This window comes from Aquarana catesbeiana, linkage group LG13 (assembly GCF_042186555.1).
Source record: "Aquarana catesbeiana isolate 2022-GZ linkage group LG13, ASM4218655v1, whole genome shotgun sequence".
In the NCBI taxonomy this organism is placed as follows: Eukaryota; Metazoa; Chordata; class Amphibia; order Anura; family Ranidae; genus Aquarana; species Aquarana catesbeiana.
Genome location: NC_133336.1, coordinates 172,200,354 through 172,220,033, shown reverse-complemented (window position 1 = coordinate 172,220,033; position 19,680 = coordinate 172,200,354). Strand labels below are relative to the sequence as shown.

General features: G+C 43.1%; 1 protein-coding gene and 1 long non-coding RNA gene across 2 annotated transcripts in view; one reads left to right on the top strand and one right to left on the bottom strand.

Annotated features, from left to right (window-relative positions):
* Positions 1 to 8,864, top strand: part of LOC141117579 (SH2 domain-containing adapter protein D-like) — a 46,505-nt gene extending 37,641 nt beyond the window's left edge. Inside the window, exon 6 of the mRNA XM_073610492.1 lies at positions 1,382 to 8,864. Coding sequence (XP_073466593.1) covers positions 1,382 to 1,568 — 187 coding nt within the window. The 3' untranslated portion in view covers positions 1,569 to 8,864. The remainder of the gene's footprint in view (positions 1 to 1,381) is intronic.
* LOC141117580 (uncharacterized) lies at positions 40 to 13,689 on the bottom strand. The gene is made up of 5 exons (XR_012237177.1): positions 13,448 to 13,689; positions 5,063 to 5,164; positions 4,693 to 4,957; positions 4,520 to 4,612; positions 40 to 322 (listed from the first exon to the last, which is right to left on the bottom strand). It is a non-coding gene; the product is annotated as an uncharacterized lncRNA (long non-coding RNA).
* Positions 13,690 to 19,680: the final 5,991 nt, after the last annotated feature.

The following is a 19,680-nucleotide window of genomic DNA, read 5'->3' as shown; positions in this document are numbered from 1 at the left end:
GACTGTGTCAGAAACCATGAAATCAGACCGAGACAGAAGTACAATTAAATCACACTTGTTTAATAATAAAAGTAAAAAGAACAAACGTAGTCAAAACAGCCAAAGTTCAGTAACCGGAACGGATAGTCAGCCAAGCCAGAAGTCAGGGATCAATGTAGTGGAACAGCAAGCAGGATATGGACCCAGAAGGGATGTCAGCAAAGCAAGTCTTGAACAGGAGATAGTTTCTGTGATGTTGACCAAGGCGAAGGCAGAGAACCTCTGGACTGGACGGGTTAAGTAGGCAGGACTGACGAGCAGGATATCATCAACAGCTGAGCAACTGTGGAGAGATAGGAGCTGGCAATTAGCAGACAGCTGAGCGGCCAGCTCAGAAAAGAGGGCTGAGCCCAGCCCTGACAGACTGCTGGTGAGGTAGCCATCTTGGGCACGCTGGAGCCAATTAACCAACCAGCATGTCTTTGGAGTGTAATAGGAAACCACACAGGCACAGGGAGAACATCCAAACTCCATGCAGATAAGGACCCCAGTACTGAATGGTAAAAGTGCTAACCACTCAGCGCCACTGTGCTGCCCACTTGAAAATTATTTCCATCTATATGCATGCTATTACAGTCTCTTTGCTAAAGCCAGCCACAGATGGTTTGAATCTCAGCTGGTTCAGCAGGGACTGGCCAAGATGTGTTTCATGGGCAGGATCAACTTGGGTACAACCAGCATGTCAGATTTCTAAAATGCAATTTTTGCCAGTGGCTATGGCCTCTAGCAATCATTGATGTGTTCTCCTGGCATAAGTTCCCCATTCTGCACACCTGCTGAGACCATTATAATGGGGTCACCACTGCCTGTTGGAGTTTTTGTTTATTTTTCTGCCAAGGGGAATGTAACAGAGAAAGCTGGGACACACAAAGGGAACACCCAATACGTTCAGGTAGAAAGACAGAGTCAGGAATTATGGAATCTAGGTCTCGCTGTTATATAAAAAGCTGTCTCAGTCCACCAGGTTCCACCTATAACTAAAATATCATTTTTGGGTAAACTGATAACTTATTGATTTGTTGAATGATTTTAAAAATAATGTGCCAAATATGCTGTAAATGTTGTATAGCTGTTAAAGATAAGCCCCAGCAAAAGTAAACCTGTTTAGACAATCCATAGGATGATTTTACTTGTCTAGCTATTTATGGTCAGTCTTAACCTGTAATTTTCCTACAACGCCCATTTGAATAGGATGCTCTGTGTGCACTGACTTACAGATAGTCACCAAAAATGGCACTTTAAAATCTGTATCTGATATATATGTATATTCAGATTGTAAATCTTATGTGTAAACCATAAAAGCCCAGATTTTACACCCTCATTTTATTTTTTTGCTCCACAGAGGCCGCAGTAGCATCTTGCACGTTAAAGTGATCGTCATGCCAGATGGCCGTTTTATGCTTGGAGATAGTGGACCAACCTTCCCCTGTATCCCTGACATGGTGCAGCATTACATCCAGTCCCCATTGCTCTTCCCAGGGGAGGGACAAGTGTGTCTGCAGCATCCAGTGTCTGCAGTATTACAGTGATGTGTTTTAACCAAACAGTGACTTTGACCGTGGCAAAGTACAAAGCACAGGCCTTAAAGTCTACATCGACAGAAGAAGTATAATGGAGCAAACTGGGATCATTTATGGCAAACTTGGCATTTTAGTGGACCTTTAAAATGCTTTGCACCAAAGCAACAACTTGTTCTTCATCTGCACGTGAAGTTTGGTAACAGTTGAGCCATATTTTACATTGGTGACTGTACCTCCAGCTTGGAATGGCGAATGGAAAGATCTCAGTCAAGGCTAATAATCAGTATCCTAAGGGTTGGCCATGTCCTTCAGAACTTTTTGTGGCTTTCCTTCCATTCTTGGATTTGCAGGTTACATTCATGGTATCCAGTACCAGTTATTATGCAAATATTTCTACAGCACTGGTCCAAGGTTTTTTCTCCTTTTTAAAGGAACATGGAACCTCACCTGCTGCATCTCCTAGCTTTAGTGGAGAGGTGGAGTTGCTTTACAACTGCAGAGCCTCCTCCTGGTGAAATCTGGTAATGAGGCGTGACCTTAAAATACAATTATTTGTTATAATAACCATCCTGTCTTTATGGACTGGTTTCTGTCCACCAAATATGATAAACAATAGTGGGATAAGAGCTTCATCATTAATAAAGAGCGGTGAAGATTCTTCTGTGTTCCTGTGTAATAGGGTTCCAGTCACCTTAATGGTTTACTATTCTTCCTGGATTTTTTTTCTTTTTTTTTTTTAATCTCACCATGCACTGCACAATTCTGAGACTTCTCCTAAGCTTTTATATCTGTCCGTACAAAAGTTATTGTTCTATGATAGGCTTGGAAAAGCAAGGAGTGGTCATCTTGCACCGCCAATAATCTCTAATCGGAATGTGTATAGGAATATAAAGGGATTTTCTCATCCTATATATTAGTTACCTCTGCTGTTGGCAGTCTTGATTAAAACAGTCACCTCTTCAAGAAATAGTCAAAGTGCTGGCATACTCGGTCTGAACCATTCAGGCTGGGTTCACGCTTCAGCACGGATCGGCTCACAGCAGGGGGGTCCGGTGCATCTCCATTCACCATTTCAGGTCTGATCTCAGCCCAAATTTGTGGCTGAATTTGGACCTGAATTGGACTGGAAGATGCACAGGACTCCTGTGCAATTCGCACCGGAGCCGCTCCGGAGATTTGTGAACTGGCTCCATAGAGAGCAGCTCACAATCTCCTGACATGCAAATTGGATGCGGTGAAACCTGCATCGAATTCGCATTAGTGTGAACCCAGCCTGAAAGTGACCTGTCAACTATTTACACTTCTGAAATGAACGATCTTGCCTTTCTAGTACCTTTTATTAGTCAGAAGAGCCTCTTTGATGCCCTCTCTAAATTAGCTTTATTTTGTTACAATGACCTAGTTTGTGCAACTGCCATACCTTTTATCCAATAAGACTGATTCAGGGCCAGCAAAGGCATTCTTACTGGAAGGAGGGGTGGTAGTTGGCCAGACATGAGGCTACTTTCACACTGGGGGATCGGCGGTAAAGCGTCGCTATTTTTAGCGGTGCTTTACCGTCATTTTTTCGTCCGCTAGCGGGGCTCTTTTAAACCCGCTAACGGTCAAAAAAGGGTTAAATGTGCCCTCAAAGCGCCGCTGCAATGGCGCTTTGCCAGCACTTCGGCGGAGCTGCCCATTGATTTCAATGGGCAGGGGTGCTGTAGGAGTGGTGTATACACCGCTCCTACAGCGCCTCAAAGATGCGGCTTGCAGGACTTTTTTTGGCATCCTGCCAGCGCACCTCTCCAGCACTCAGGCTTTCACACTGGAGTGAGAGGAGAAGCTCTTTACAGGTGCTATGCGGGCGCTTCTTTTTAGTGCTATAGCGCCTGTAAAGAGCCTCAGTGTGAAAGCAGCCTAAGGGTCTGTTCATAAAGCACCAACATGGCCTTACTGCTGCTTTAAAAAAAAAAAACAAGCTCCTCATATTTATAAAAGCACAAATGTGTGCTCTGAGTCTTCACCATGGTCTGCATTTTATGAATGGGTTGTATTTATGAATGGGTTTAAGTCTAGCGGTCAAGCTCCTTTAACAAAGTGAAAATAGATCAGAGAGCATACAGAAAGCAACAGGCAGAAGAGGATGTCTGGTTAATAGCAGGAATTTTGTGATATCTACTTTCAGGCAGGGATTTCTCTGGTAAGCATTTGCCTGAAAGGTTCACACTGTGCATTATATTAATGGAGAATACAAATACAGAGGTAAATCCATTAAATAAATAATAATAATGAAAAAAAAATAAAAGAAACCTGTGCTGATGGAGGTTGATATTGTTGAAAATCTGAAAATGTCAGTTGCCTGGCATACTAATATAATAACCTGTGGGTTTTCTAAATAACTGGCCTGGATTAAGTATGCAGGTCGGTAACTAAAGTGTGTGTATATGTATAGACATATAGACATGTATAGAGTTTCGGATATAGTAGGAAAGAATAAATACCCCTGTCAATTTTCTGTTGCTGTCTTTGCAAGGTAGATGATCCCTCTCTATTTGTCCTGTGGAACATTGTTAAAACTTTAGAGTTGTCACCAGAACAAGAGGTGATGGTAAATATTCCAACACGGACACCTGTTCCTGTGACAAATGTCTAAAAGTGGAATTTCCCTTGTCTTGTAGAAATTTGCTCATACTTCCTGTTGCATCTCCAGGTCAGGAAGTGAAAGGAAATCTCCTGAATGGGATAAGACAGAAAAAAAAATAAACTAACTGGGAGGTTAACCCTTCAATAGACTATTCACAACTTAAAATACATAAATAAATAAATAAAATTGGTTATACGTATACTTTAAAATCATTAGATTAGCATACCAGCCAGGCAACTCGAACACATTTTCAGAAAAAACTGTTCAGCATTCCCAGTCTATATATTTGTCCCGGCACAGGTTTAATTTAGGTAAAAATCATCATCTAAGGTACCTGCAGTTTGGTGTGATGCAGAACACACAGATGTTACCAAGCCATGTGCTGTCCTCTTTGTTGCCGAAGTAGAATATGGAGTCACAACATCTTCTAAAATGAATGTAGATTGTCAGCCAAACTTTTTGTTAGCTTTGTATAGAGTGGGGAAGAGTTGAAACTTTATCACATACCTGGCTGAAAAGCGAGATGATGAAAGGGCTTCCCCGTCACCTTTAGCTCAGGCATCCCTGCAGTGGAGCACAGGGTGTAAGAGGGCACAGATTGGCATAGAGTCCAATCCACGGAAGCTCCCTTCTGGATGCGGGCTTGGCTGTGTGGCACTCATGCATATGGATAGGAAGGTCCCCAGGAAGACGTAGACTGGAAGGAAGCAGGTCGGGATGGTAGAACACACAGCAGACTGGAAGTGAGATCTGGACAGGCAGTGGCCCGTGGCTAAGGAGAAAGACAGTAGGTAGGGCTGTGATCAGGAGGCAAGCCAACATCATATCAGAATATCAGCAGAAATAAATCATAGTCAGGAATTAGACAAGGTCAAACCTGGAATCAGCAGAGACAAGTGTTGGTCAGGAACCAGCCAAGGTCATCATTGGAATCGGGGACAAGCTGTGGTCACTTACTAGCCAAGGTCAAATTGGAAATCTGCAGAGACAAGCTGTGGTAAGAAACCAGCGAAGGTTAAGAGCAGTGAAGACAAGCTTAAGAGCAGGCTAGGTCAGCACTGGAGATACAGATCTTAGGAACAGGTTCAGGTTCCAGGGTAATAGTTGCGGCCATCCAGCAACTTCCTGGCTTAACCCTGCTCCTTAAATAGGCCGTCTGGTGCCAAAACTGGGTTTAGTTGTGTGTGTACATGCAACCGGCTGGAGAAGACCTTTGTTCTGTGCATTGGCACACTTGCATGTTGTCTTCTGATACCGTCCTGACAAATATTTGTCAAGTTTTGTTTGCTGTGCCCCCAACAGGCAGCAGTAGTGTTCTTATCACAATATACTTGTTGAATGTATAGCAACAGCTAAGAGGACTGCATGGTACATGACAAGGACATATTTATAATTTTTTCCACAAAATATTCATGCCATTTTCACCCAAGATTGACACTTTTTTAAATTAGTTCTTTTTATAATTAGACCCTTGTCTGAGTATTTTGCTAACATGAGCAATAATCAGGTATATGCTGTCACATAAATGCAGAATTTATGTGTTTAGTGCAATTCTTTAATTACGGTACATTTTGGTGTAATTGTTACTACTTTTTGTTACTATCATAGATTTGTTTTCATTTTGAATATTCAAGCATATATAAAGCATGTCAAAGATTGTTTGTTTGTTTTTTAAGTACTCAAGGTGCATAACATTGAATTTCAATTTAGTCAATACATAATGCCAGTTGGGTTTGTGCACTCATAATGCAAGGGCTGCCCACACGACCATTGACAGTGACCAATAAGAATTGGATCAAAGGAAAAATGAAATGTGTCGCCTATAACAATAGTGTGCATTGCTTAAACCTTTTACTTTGCAGTTGGAAAGTCACAATGGGCAGGGCTTTTGTTTTTTATTCCTTCTTTATGACTAAGCCCCCCCCCTTTGTTTTGAAGGGTTTTCAGTACCGAAAACAAGTGGAAAAGTGACCCTATACTCACAAATTCCTAAACGTTTAACCTTCGCTTAACCACTTCAGGGGATTTTATCCCCTTCCTGACCAGAACACTTTTTGCGATTCGGCACTGCGTCGCTTTAACTGACAATTGCGCGGTCTTGTGACGTTGTACCCAAACAAAATTGGCGTCCTTTTTTTCCCACAAATAGAGCTTTCTTTTGCTGGTATTTGATCTCGCCTCTGCGGTTTTTATTTTTTGCGCTATAAACAAAAAAAGAGCAAAAATTTTGAAAAAAAACGCAATATTTTTGACTTTTTGCTATAATAAATATCCGCCAAAAATATATAAAAAAAAATCAACAACAAATATTCTTCTACATATTTTTGGTTAAAAAAAATCGCAATAATCGTATATTGATTAGTTTGCGTAAAATTTATAGCGTCTACAAAATAGGGGATAGTTTTATGGCATTTTTATTTTTATTTTTTTTTCATTAGTAATGGCGGCGATCTGCGATTTTTATCAGGACTGCGACATTATGGCGGACACATCGGACATTTTTTACACTATTTTGGGACCATTGTCATTTATACAGCGATCGATGCTATAAAAATGCACTGATTACTGTGTAAATGACACTGGCAGTGAAGGGGTTAACCACTAGGGGGCAGTGAAGGGGTTAAGTGTGTCCTAGGGAGTGATTCTGACTGTTAGGGGGCTGGGCTTTAACACACAGGACAGTGATCACTGCTCTCGATGACAGAGAGCTGTGATCAGAGTCCTGTCACTAGGCAGAATGGTGAAATGCTTTGTTTACAAAAGCATCTCCCCATTCTTCCTCTCCGTGACATGATCGCGGGCACCCGGCGGACATCGAGTCCGCGGGACCCGTGGTCATGGAGACCGCGGTGGGCGCACGCCCGCGACACCGCTTCGTAAAGGGGACGTACCTGTACACCCTTTTGCCCACCAACGCCATTCTGCCAATGTAAATCGGCATGCGCTGGTCGGCAAGCGGTTAACACTGACCCTTGCACTTAAAGAGACCCTGATGCCAGGCCATTTGTTTGAAAAAAAGCTCTGAGACTGTTGCTGTCTACTACAATCTTGGATTTATTGTTAGCAGCCCCAGCAGACTCAGAGCTATTAATCGAGTGGCATTCTATAGTGTTCCCCTTGAGTCCTCCCCTGGTAGCTACATACTGTAATAGATGGACCTTCTGTGACCCCCTGGGAGTATTATGCAGCAGGGCAGCTACTCAACATGAGACCCACAAGACGGTAAGGATCACTATATTAGTGGTGGCTACTACAGGGATTCTCCTATTACACGGGGATCGGCCAAGCATGGAATTATATAGACCAGGCTAGACCAATATAACTATGCAAAAATATCCACACCTGAAATTTAGCTTAAAAAATAACAACAAGTTAGCTTCAGCACCTGACTCCAAAATGTTATCCATTTGATTCCTTCATTCTCATCTTAAACCTAAAAGAAAAATTGTATCTTTAGTGCAAGTTGTCTTGTAATGACCCCCACCAATTGAGCACAGCCCACCTGGTTACATACTGTACTTACCATCCTCTCCTTCCAGCATTCTTCACTGTTCAGCCTTGCCCAGAGCTATATTCTCCTGCCAGGTTCTGTTAGTGCACATGTGTGCCGTGGTCCCATTCATTCCCAGGAGAGAGTCATACTTCTGTTGACCTTTTGGAGACCACCACGAGTACCACGCTGATAGGAATGAATAAGGCTGCGGCGTGCATGCACAATAAAGGTACAGTTGCCCTGTATCTCTTAACTTCTTATCCCTGACCTTAACATCTAACACTAGTTAACCTGCTCCTCAAAAGTACTGGGTGTTTTTATGCCAGTATCAAAGTTTAGCACCCATTCCCTGTGCCCCAACAATTCATCTCTGAGATGCTAGAACCTAAAATGTCTTCAATTTTCATCTGGTTTTTCTCATTAATAGTGGATAAATGGAGCATGGTCCAAATGGGGGAAGCACGGAATGATGTACTTGCCCAATTATAAACCGGCAGTAGTGTCCTTAGTTTAAAATAAAGAAAGTGGGTTAGGTAGAACTATACCTATATCTTTATATTTGATTGTATATTCACCCCAAAACATATATAATTGTAAATGTTTATTTGCTCTTTTATAAAAGACAATGTTTTATTTTGGGTTTATTTGTGTTCAATTATTTCTTCAGTGTTTTCTCTAATCCTAGTTCAAATGTGTAACTTGCTGATTTGATTTCAATCAGTTTTACAGAAGAGAACAAAGATTTCAGGTTCAGTATCACATGCTGGAAACTCAGATATATTGTCACTCGTGTGCCGGTTTGCTCACAACATTATACAACATATTATGATACTGTATATGAACAATATATATGTTTGCAACATTGGGGTAGTCTATCCCACCATTGACCAACCGTGCTTTTCACCTTGAAGTGATATGTAAGTATCCATAGATGAAATTTTGTTTTATATACAGTATCATAATATGTTGTATTTCTCAGGTTATTCACCCTTGTCTCCAAAAAATAAGGTCCTGAAGAAGCATTTTATGTGAAACGCGTTGATTTCTTGGATCAGACTAGTCAAAGGAGTGAATGTTATACCTTTGTACACATACAACTTCAAGTAATGTAGCAAAATCAGGGATTTGTTTCCCTAGTGATGCTTTTATTAATGCTTTTTACTATGTAATAAACTGATTGTATATTTTTTAATGAAAAGTGTATGTCTTCCTTGGTACCAGTAAAAACCGTAAGGGAAAAAGGCTTTATGAGTGATTTTTGTAGATACAGTACTGTGCAAAAGTTTTAGGCAGGTGTGAAAAAAATGCTGTAATTCATAAAGTTTTCAGAAATAGAGGTGTTAAAGGTTTATTTTTATCAATTAACAAGAAATGGTAGTGGTTCGGCCGCCAAGGCGTAAAGTGTGGGGGGGGGGGGGGGGGGCAACCCTGCCGAGTGCCTCTCTCAAAAGGGAACTGTTCTGACAGCCATCCATTAACAAAGACCTGAGCTTTTGGTGATTGATATAGGAGCTGGACCCACCTAATAAAATTAAGACTGTACCCGAATCTAGAGAGGCACTCCCACAGGTAATTCCATTTTATGGAATCAATGGTCTTGGCGGCATCCAAAGACACTACAACACGTGTACCTGTCTCATCGTGTGACGCATTTATGTTCATAAACAGATGTCGGAAGTTCATGGCTGTATTCTTCTCAGGCATGAAGCCTGTTTGGTCGGGGTGGATCAGGGACAGGACAACCTGATTCAAATGGGAGGCCAAGATTTTGGCTACAATTTTGACGTCCACCTGTAGTCACGAAATTGGGCGGTATAATTCTGGGTATCTAGGGTCCTTCCCTGGTTTGGGGATTACTATAATTTGGGCTTCTCCCATGGAGGAGAAGCAAATATGTCAAATATGAATTGGTAAAGGTTGCGTAGTTTGGGAATAAGGATTTCAGACTAGGTGGCATAGATTTAAAGTGGTAGGCCATCCGATCCCGGGGCCTTAGATGCAGCTAGATGTGATACAGCCGTGGAGATGTCATCCACAGAAATGGGCGTCTTTAAGATTGCCACCTGCTCGTCTGATAACCGGGGGAATCTAATATTCGATAGATAATCCCTAGTAGCTTGCAAGAGTTGGGTAACCTGAGAGGAGTATAACATGCTATAGAATTTCCCAAATTCTTCAGCCACTCGTTGGGGATCATTTATATCAATCCCATCCGGGCCCGCCAGTGAGACCACTACCGGAGGGTTAGAATCCAAGTGACAAAGTATGCTAGGGGTTTCCCTGATCTTACTCCATACTCAAACACTCTGTTTACAAAAAAAATATGCAATTGCATAAGCTGACGCATCTGTAGTTTAAGATTATTATCGGTGGTCGGTTATTATGGAATGCATCCTCTAGGTTGTGTAATCATTCGGTGGCTTGTTGGACTATAGCTTTGGAGGATTTTTTAAGCCTGTTTATGCGGGTGGATAGCCGTGTACGAAGGTGTAACTTGAACATCTCCCATATCATCTCATATGAGGACGAATCCTGATTAACGGTAAAATAGTATTGTAGTTCATTTGGTATAGCATCCTGGTTTTCAGGACCGATAACCAAAATGGATTCAGTCTCCATGTTGGAGTTGGAGATGCTACAAGCAGTTGGACAGTGATCCAATAAGGAGTATGGTCTGATAGTATTCTAGAGGCAAAAACCATGTTGATTAGTTTAGGAAACAGGGTTAATGACAGGAGGATAAAATCAATGTGGGACATGGTGTTATGACTAGTTGAAAAGCAGGAGAAAGCTTTAACAGTAGGGTGTTTGTATCTCCATGTGTCTATCAGAGCAAAATCAGTAAGCATACGATATATTCTGGTGTGCGTGGGAGGGTCCAGAGTAGAGTCTGGCTGCCCCATCTGATCTAAGGCAGGGGTTAGGGTCATGTTTAATTCCCCCATCCATACAACCAGTAGTGTAGGGTGTTGGGAGATAAAGGTGAGACCTTTCTTAACTACGGTCAAGTTGTACGGAATTGGGGATGTAACAGGCCAAGATTAAAATAGGAGAGCCACTAATGGCGGCGTGTAGAAATTCATATCTGCCCTGCCGGTCCGTCTGTAGTGATTGTAACGCTTTATTTCTAGTTGGTGCGTCTACCATCTGACCCATGAAATTGTCCTGCAAGACAATTAGGAGCTGGCCAGCCTTAGACGACTGCGTGGTTCCCTCCACCTAGTCTATGTCTGGATAATTAAAATCCCCCATTATGATAACACTTCCCCTCCTTGCTGCTAATCCAAATTGTGATAGGAGGTCCGCCTGGATGTGACCACCATTTACCTTCAAAATAGAATCAATTCTTCTAGGTACACTTCCACACAAGGAACGTTGCAGGTAGGCTGTCCCAAACTGGGGGTGGAGAAAAGGAAGCGCCACCTGATCGCAGTATTAATGTAAGATTTTAATGACATAAAAAGTAAACACTTACAGGAAAAACAAATGAAAAGGCTCATCTGTGAGTAGGCAGTGTTATCTTCCTCGATTTCCAGTCCGGAACAGGTACCAGCGTTGTAGGGCTGCAGATGGAGACTTGCAGCTTGTATCTCTTCCTGTGGCCGTCAGGGAGAAGCTGGGACCGGCGTGGAACGCACAGGGGAGGTGCGTGACGTCACAGGTCATTCAGAAAACTTCCGGATACACTCCAGGGGGAGGGGCAACATCGAGGGAGGGTTCTGAAGGCTACGCGCTCGGAGCTGCTGCTTTTAATTTGTTTTTCCTGTAAGTGTTTACTTTTTATGTAATTAAAATCTTACATTAATACTGCACTCAGGTGGCGCTTCCTTTTCTCCACCCCCTCTTGCAATACTACAGAGCCAGCTCTCTGAGGACAGCAGCCGCCCTTAGGATCAACCATCCCACTAGCCAGCCCTTTACATCCTGAACGATTAGAGACTTTATTAACCCCTGGACTGCCACTACTATGGCCATGGACTGTATGCCTGGCTAAATTTTATATACCCCCAGGATTGTATGCATCTTCTGTATAAGCGCTTACAGTTATTTTTCACCTCTATCAGGCTGTCCCAAACTGGCCAAAAGGGAACAACATTTTTTGATGGAGTTGAAAACGTCACATTTGGCCCAAATTTGACTTCTGGTCCTAACTGTGTATGTATATCTATGGAATGGTGAGTCCCTTACAGCAGCAAGTCTTTTTGGGTATGTCTCTACCAGCATGGCACATCCAGAGTGACATTTTTGCCCATCCTTCTTTGCAAAATAGCTCAAGCTCTGTCAGATTGGATGGAGAGCGTCTGTACAGCAATTTTCAAGTCTTGCCACAGATTCTCAATCAGATTTAGGTCTGGACTTTTACAGGGCCATTCTAACACATGAATATGCTTTGATCTAAACCATTCCATTGTAGCTCTGGCTGTATGTTTAGGGTTGTTGTCCTGCTGGAAGGTGAACCTCTGCCCCTGTCTCAAGTCTTTTGCAGACTCTAACAGATTTTCTTCTAAGATTGCCCTGTATTTAGCTCCATCCATCTTCCCATCAACTCTGACCAGCTTCCCTGGCCCTACTGAAGAAAAGCATCCCCACAACATGATGTTGCCACCACCATGTTTCATGGTGGAGGTGGTGTGTTCAGGGTAATGAGCAGTGTTAGTTTTCCACCACACATAGCATTTCGCTTTTAGGTGAAAATTTTAAATTTTGGTCTTATCTGACCAGAGCACCTTCTTCCACATGTTTGCTGTGTCCCCCACATGGCTTCTTGCAAACTGCAAATGGCTTTCTTTCAACAATGGCTTTCTTCTTGCCACTCTTCCATAAAGGCCAGATTTGTGGAGTGCACAATTAATAGTTGTCCTGTGGACAGATTCTCCCACCTGAGCTGTGGATCTCTGCAGCTCCTCCGGAGTTACCATGGGCCTCTTGGCTGCTTCTCTGATTAATGCTCTCCTTGCCCAGCCTTTCAGTTTAGGTGGATGGCCATGTATTGGTAGGTTTGCAGTTGTGTCATACTCTTTGCATTTTCAGATGATGGATTGAACAGTGCTCTGTGAGATGCTCAAAGCTTGGGATATTTTTTTTATATCCTAACCCTGCTTTAAACTTCTCCACAACTTTATCTCTGACCTGTCTGGTGTGTTCCTTGGCCTTCATGATGCTGTTTGTCCACTAAGGTTCTCTAATAAACCTCTGAGGGCTTCACAGCTGTATTTATACTGAGATTTAATTACACACAGGTGGACTCCAGAGGCGTAACTAGAACCTTTAGGGCCCCGGTGCAAGGAACCATGAAGGGCCTCCCTGATCTCTGGTCCTGGGGACCTTTCCTTTTCTCCAATTAGGGCCTATGTGAAAGGGCCCTAAGGGGGAGCTCTGTAGATTGTAATATAAAGGGGAACTCTGATGTAAGGGGTGCTCTGGGAACCAATATAAGGGGGTGTCTACTCACCAAAGCCCCCACTTACATCAGAATCCCCTTTACATTACAGTCTACAGAGCTCTCCCTTACATTGGTGTGCTCAGAGGCTGGCGAGATAAGAGAGAAAGGAAGGGATGCTTCACTCACCATAGATGGAGGCTTGGACCCTGGAGTTCTGCCACTGTGGTCAGCAAGCAAGGCCTACTAGCCTGTGCTATACATACATATAGGCTGACAGAGCATGCTGGGGCTTGTAGTTCACCATACCAGGGAAACCTCAGAGGGCTGCTGTGTTGGTAGAGGAGCTCTGGAGGTGACTACACACTCTTTCTTCATGACTGACCCACCTGTGTGCTGCTTTGTTTTCAATCGCTGAGAAGTTTGGGAAGGAAGGAATGCTGTCCTGGAGAGCCGTGGATCCCCTGTGGAGGGTTGCAAACTTGCATCATCCATGGTACATACATGCTGATCTAGCTGCAGGCGGCTGGACTTTCCCTTTGTGAAGCACGGAGCTTCCAGGGAATGGAATGTGGGTGGGCCCACTGGTACACACAGGAGGAGGAGAAGATCCTTCTCTCTCTATCTCTTTCCTCTCCTGTCTGAGTGTCTGTACAAGGAGGAGGGGGCTGTCAGTGCGGGGTTTGGGCAGTGTGACAGAGAGTGTAATACACACTCTGCTCATAACTGCAGCCAGCGACCCTGAAGTGACATCCCGGGCTTTTGCCCCCCCCCCCCCCCCACAGTGACGGAACTACAAGGCCCAGTCGCAAGTGCGATTGTTGTGACTCTGGTAGTTCCGCCACTGCTGGACTCTATTTACTAATTAGGTGACTTCTGAAGGCAAATGGTTCCACTAAATTTTAGATAGGGGTATCAGTGTAAAGGCACTTCACAATTATGTGCCACTTTGTGTCGGTCTATCACATAAAATCCCAATTAAATACATTTACGTTTTTGATTGTAACATGACAAAATGTGAAAAAATTTCAAGGGGTATAAATCCTTTTTCAGGGCACTGAAGGCAGCCATCTACAGATGGCATTCAGCCTTTGGCCCACTCCATGGCCTCTCTGTGTGCCTGATCCTGCAGCCTACTGAGAAATGCAATGTAAGTATCCCAGAAGGCTGCAGGATCAGGGACATTCTGGCCTAGGCCAGAAGGATGGTGGTGATGGAAAAAAAAATAATAGAAAAACAATAAACAGTTTAACCACTTCAACTCTCACACCTCTCCATCCCCTATGGACCAGAGCAATTATAACATTTTTGCTATGGATCTGTTTATTTGACAATAACTTTCTCATTACCAAAGTTAACAAGGTAATATATATATTGTTTCTTTTAAGGACAAGCAGTGGCATCACTAAGGTTGGTGTTACCCGGTGCAGTAAAACATGGTGTCGTCCCCCTCCACCAACTATAGTCCTCCCTCAGTACAGACTAAGACTCAGTACAGTACAGACTCAGTACAGACTCCACTAAGTATAGACCCCCACTAAGTACAGACACCCCTCCCACAGTATAGACACCCCGCTTCCTTCAGTACACACCCCCCTTCAGTGCAGATCCCCCCTTCATTGCAGACCACCCCCTTCAGTGCAGACCACCCTTTAGTGTAGACCCCCCTTCAGTTCAGACCCTCCCTTCAGTTCAGGCCCCCCTTTAGTGCAGACCGCCCTTCAGTACAGACCCTCCCTTTAGTGCAGACCCCCTTTCAGTGCAGACTCCTCCTTCAGTGCAGACCCCCCCCTTTAATGCAGATCCCCCTTCAGTGCAGACCTCCCCTTTAGTGCAGACCCCCCTTCAGTGCAGACACCCCCTTCAGTACAGACCCCCCCCTCTTCAGGGAGTACCCCCCCTTCAGTGCAGACCCCCCTTAAGTACAGACGCCCCGCTCTTCAGTGTATACCTGATATCATGATTTTCATTCACAATCCTTAAAGAGGAGTTCCGCCTGCCCCTTTAAAAATTAAAAAGTCAGCAGCTACACATACTGTAGCTGTTGAATTTTAACATTAGGATACTTACCTGTCCTGGAGTCCAGCGATGAGAGCACCACAGGTAATTCTCGGCTCGGCTGGTCTGGTGCTGCCGCGGCCATTGCTACTAAGGGAACCCGGCAGTGTGGCCTTTCGGCTGCACGGCCGGGCGCCTACTGCGCATTGTCAAAGACAGATATCAGCTCCCCCCCGAAAGGTGGCAAATGTGGCACCGAAAGGGGGGAGCAATCAGATGATCGTAAGTTCCACTTTTGGGTGGAACTCTGCTTTAATAAATTGCAACAAAACCCTTTTTTTTTTTGAGCAGTGTTAGTTTAAAAATAAAGAGTGTTACGGCACATAAAATGTGCACATTTTATTCTGTAATTTGTCTTGTTTAAAATGACACTAAAATTAGGAATTTGGTACAAAGCATTGCAAAGTTATTCACAAATGAAATAGTGTTTTTTTTTTCCACTTTTGCGTTTTTTTTAAGGCTTTATGCACACTGGACGTTTTTACAGCTGCTGGTTTTGGCTTCAGATGTTTTTTTCTGCAGCCAGTAAGTCCCCAGCAAGTCATCCAATGTGTCCATGCACACATAGGCTGTTATCAGCAGTTTTTGACAGGGATGTTTTCTGGCTGGAAAAACCCCCCAGAACCAGTGGGTTTTGAGAGGAGTTTTTCAGCTGTAGAATGCTCTAACTCTGAAAAAAAGCTTAGAAATGCGGCTATTCGTGTTTATTAGCGTTATTGAGCCATAAGCTTTAGTGGGAATATATTTTTTGTTAAAAAAAGCTAAAAAACACTACTGCAAAAACGCTGAAAAACTCATTCTACAGCTACAGATAAAGCTACCAGCTTTTTTTATAATGTCCAGTGTGCATGAGGCCTAAATAGGAAATGTGTAAAAATATATTAAATATGAAAAAATATAAACAAACAAAAATTAAAAAAGTTTAAGGCTGGGTTCACATTGTGGGCTCGCTGCAGGGATCCAGTGCATCCCTGTTATCTGTTTCAGAGACAAATCAGGCCAGAATTTTTGCCTCAATTCGGATCCGAAACGGAGCCAAAGATGCACAGGACTCCTGTGCAATGCGCTCCGCGGCCGCCCCAGAGATGTGTGAACCGGCTCCATTGAGATCCGGTCATAGTCTCTTGTCATGCGAATAGGATGCTGGCAAACCCGCATCCAATTCGCATCAGTGTGAACCCAGCCTAAATATTAATAGGTAATATATTAGAAACAAACAAAAAATCTGCAAGAAAATAACAGTTGAAGAGAGAAGGAGACTAAGCAGCTAATAGGGTTGATTAGAGTAAACTACGCGTTAATAAGGGGTTAAAGTGAGGAACATTTTATTAAATAAAAAACAAACTTGTTTATTGTCAACTTGCTTTAACGGACATCATCTGCAGATCTATGTTCATCCCTTTGATCTGCAGATAAACAAACAGAAACATACAAAATAAGAATATGTTAATTCTGGTCTAGAGCAGTGTTTATAAACAATGACAGACTGCTTTTTTTTTTTTACAGCTAGACCTGCCGACTTCTTCTCTGAGTATACAGTAATACCAGCTCTGATTAATCATAGCTGACAATTACTGCATACTGGAAGGGGGGTCCCAGAAGCAGGACGGAGAGACTGGTACACATTAAGGATGAGCCGAACACCCCCCCGTTTGGTTCGCACCAGAACTTGCGGACAGGCAAAAAATTCGGAAGAACACCATTAAAGTCTATGGGACACGAACATGAAAAATCAAAAGTGCTCATTTTAAAGGCTTATATGCAAGTTATTGTCATAAAAAGTGTTTGGGGACCTGGGTCCTGCCCCAGGGGGCATGGATCAATGCAAAAAAAAGTTATAAAAACAGACGTTTTTTCGGGAGCAGTGATTTTAATAATGCTTAAAGTGAAACAATAAAAATGAAATATTCCTTGAAATATCGTGCCTGGGGGGTGTCTATAAAATGCCTGTAATGTGGCGCAGTTTTCCAGTGTTTAGAACAGTATCACAGCAAGATGACATTTCTAAAAGGAAAAAAGTCATTTAAAACTGATCGCGGCTGTTATGAATTGTCAGGTCTTGGCAATATAGATAAAACTCATTGAGAAAAATGGCATGGGTTCCCCCGAGTCCATTACCAGGCCCTTTAGGTCTGGTATGAATATTAAGGGTAACCCCCCCCGAACCGAAAAAATAAAAAATTGCGTGGGGGTCCCCCCAAAATCCATACCAGGCCCTTCAAGTCTGGTATAGATATTAAGGGGAACCCTCCGCCAATTTTTTTTTTAAATGGCATAGGGGTCCCCCTAAAATCTATACCAGACCCTTATCCGAGCATGTAACCTGGCAGGCAGCAGGAAAAGAGGGGCAGGGACAAGAGAGCGCCCCCCTCCTGAACTGTACCAGGCCACATGCCCTCAACAGGGGGGGGTGTTTTGGAATCACCCCCAAAGCACCTTGTCCCCCATCCCCACAACCCTTGCCTGGTGTTTGTGAGGATCTGCGGGCAAGTGGCTTTTCAGAATCTGGAAGCCCCCTTTAACAAGGGCACCCCCAGATCATGGACCCCCCCTATTGGTAACGGGTACATTGTACCCCTACCAATTCACAAAAAAAAAGTGTTAAAAATAGTAAAAATTACAGTAGACAATTTGGGACAAGTCCTTTATTAAAAAAAAAAAAAAATGTTCCGCGATGTAGTTCCATCTCATGCCACCTGACGAGCCGGAAAAAAAACCTGCAACAGCTCCTCCTCAATGGGAGGCTCCTGCTGAGTAAAGCTTCTTCTCGTTGACAGCTGTTATATAGCTGAGGGCGGGGACCAGTGACATAAATGGGTGACCCCGCCTTCCTCTGATGTCATGTGGCGTCAGAGGGGGACAGGAGTCACCTGTATACATTTAAGTTAAGTTCTGCTTTAACTAATTGGTAACCAGTAGCCACGTCATTCATTCAGTGCGATCTGTGAATAAGCTACAAGTCCCATCTGCCACTGGTGAGCGCTCTCAAAGGTCATTGGTTCTTCCTAAATTTCAGTAACTTCCTGCGCATACAGGGGGTACGGACAGACAGCTGTACAGAGAGTCTGTAAGAGCCTTACAATGCACAATGCACCTGTGATCTGCTGATCATGGTTGCAATGCTCTACAGGTTTCAAAGAAAAGTCGAATTTAATGCACATTTTTTTCAGGTAAAAAATTATTAATTATTATTTTTTTTTTTTTAAGTGAGCTTATCCTTTAAAAAGATATTCATGTATCACAGTGTTTTACTGCATCCAATGTCCTATTGTATTTGTTATTTTGAAATGCCTGTATAAAAGAAAGGTAATGGTGAAGGAAAGCACTTATGGGTTTAACTAATGATTTTTGAGTATTAATTCTTAATGGGATGGTTGACTTGACATGTGACGGGTCTTCTTTGCCTACAAAATATGTGCTGAATAAGTGCCCCTTTCTCATCCCAGAAATCGGAAAGGTATTGTAAGGATCAGCTTTAGGCGTACAGTAGAGCTTGCGGAAAGATAGTCCAGACATCCCAAAATGCATTTAAAGGCTTCTTACCCACCTTGTATTTTTCTGCAGAACAACTTGAACAAGGAAATTTAACCTTTGTAGAAGTTCCCAAAAACAAAACTGCTAAATTTTATAATGCAAGCTTTCCGATCAGGTCTGCCGGTAATTTTTTTGGGAGGATCTGATCAGAAGCTTCATGCAGGTCTATGGGCAGGATGTGTGTCCATTTACAGTGCCTTGAAAAAGTATTCATACCCCTTGAAATTTTCCACATTTTGTAATGTTACAACCAAAAACGTAAATGTATTTTGTTGGGATTTTATGTGATAGTCCAACACAAAGTGGCACATAATTTTGAAGTGGAAGGAAAATGATAAATGGTTTTCAACATTTTTTACAAATAAATATGTGAAAAGTGTGGCATGTATTCAACCCTCTTTACTCTGATCCCTCTGGTCAGATGAACTTTTTGGTCAAAAAGCAAAATGCTATGTGTGGCGGAAACCTAACACTGCACATCACCCTGAACACACCATCCCCATCATGAAACATGGTGAGGGCAGCATCTCGTTGTGGGGATGCTTTTCTTCAGCAGGGATAGGGAAGCTGGTCAGAGTTGATGGGAAGATGGATGGAGCATACAGGGCAATCTTATGCCCCGTACACACGATCGAATTTTCCGACAACAAATGTTGGATGTGAGCTTGTTAGCTGAAAGTCCGACCGTGTGTATGCTCCATCAAACATTTGTTGTCGGACTTTCCACCAACAACTGTTGGCTAGCATGTTCTCAAACTTTCCGCCAACAAATTTTGTTGTCGGATTTTCCGATCATGTGTAAACAAGTCCGACGGACAAAAGTCCAAAGTACAAACACGCATGCTCGGAATCACACATCGCTATTGAACGTCCTTTTTATCGGCTCATCAGACGTCTTGTACGTCACTACATGCGTAATTGTTGGCCAACATTTGTGTGATAGTGTGTATGCAAGACAAGTTGGAGCCAACTTCCTTCGGACAAAAACCCACGGTTTTGTTTTCGGAAGTCCGATCGTGTGTACAGGGCA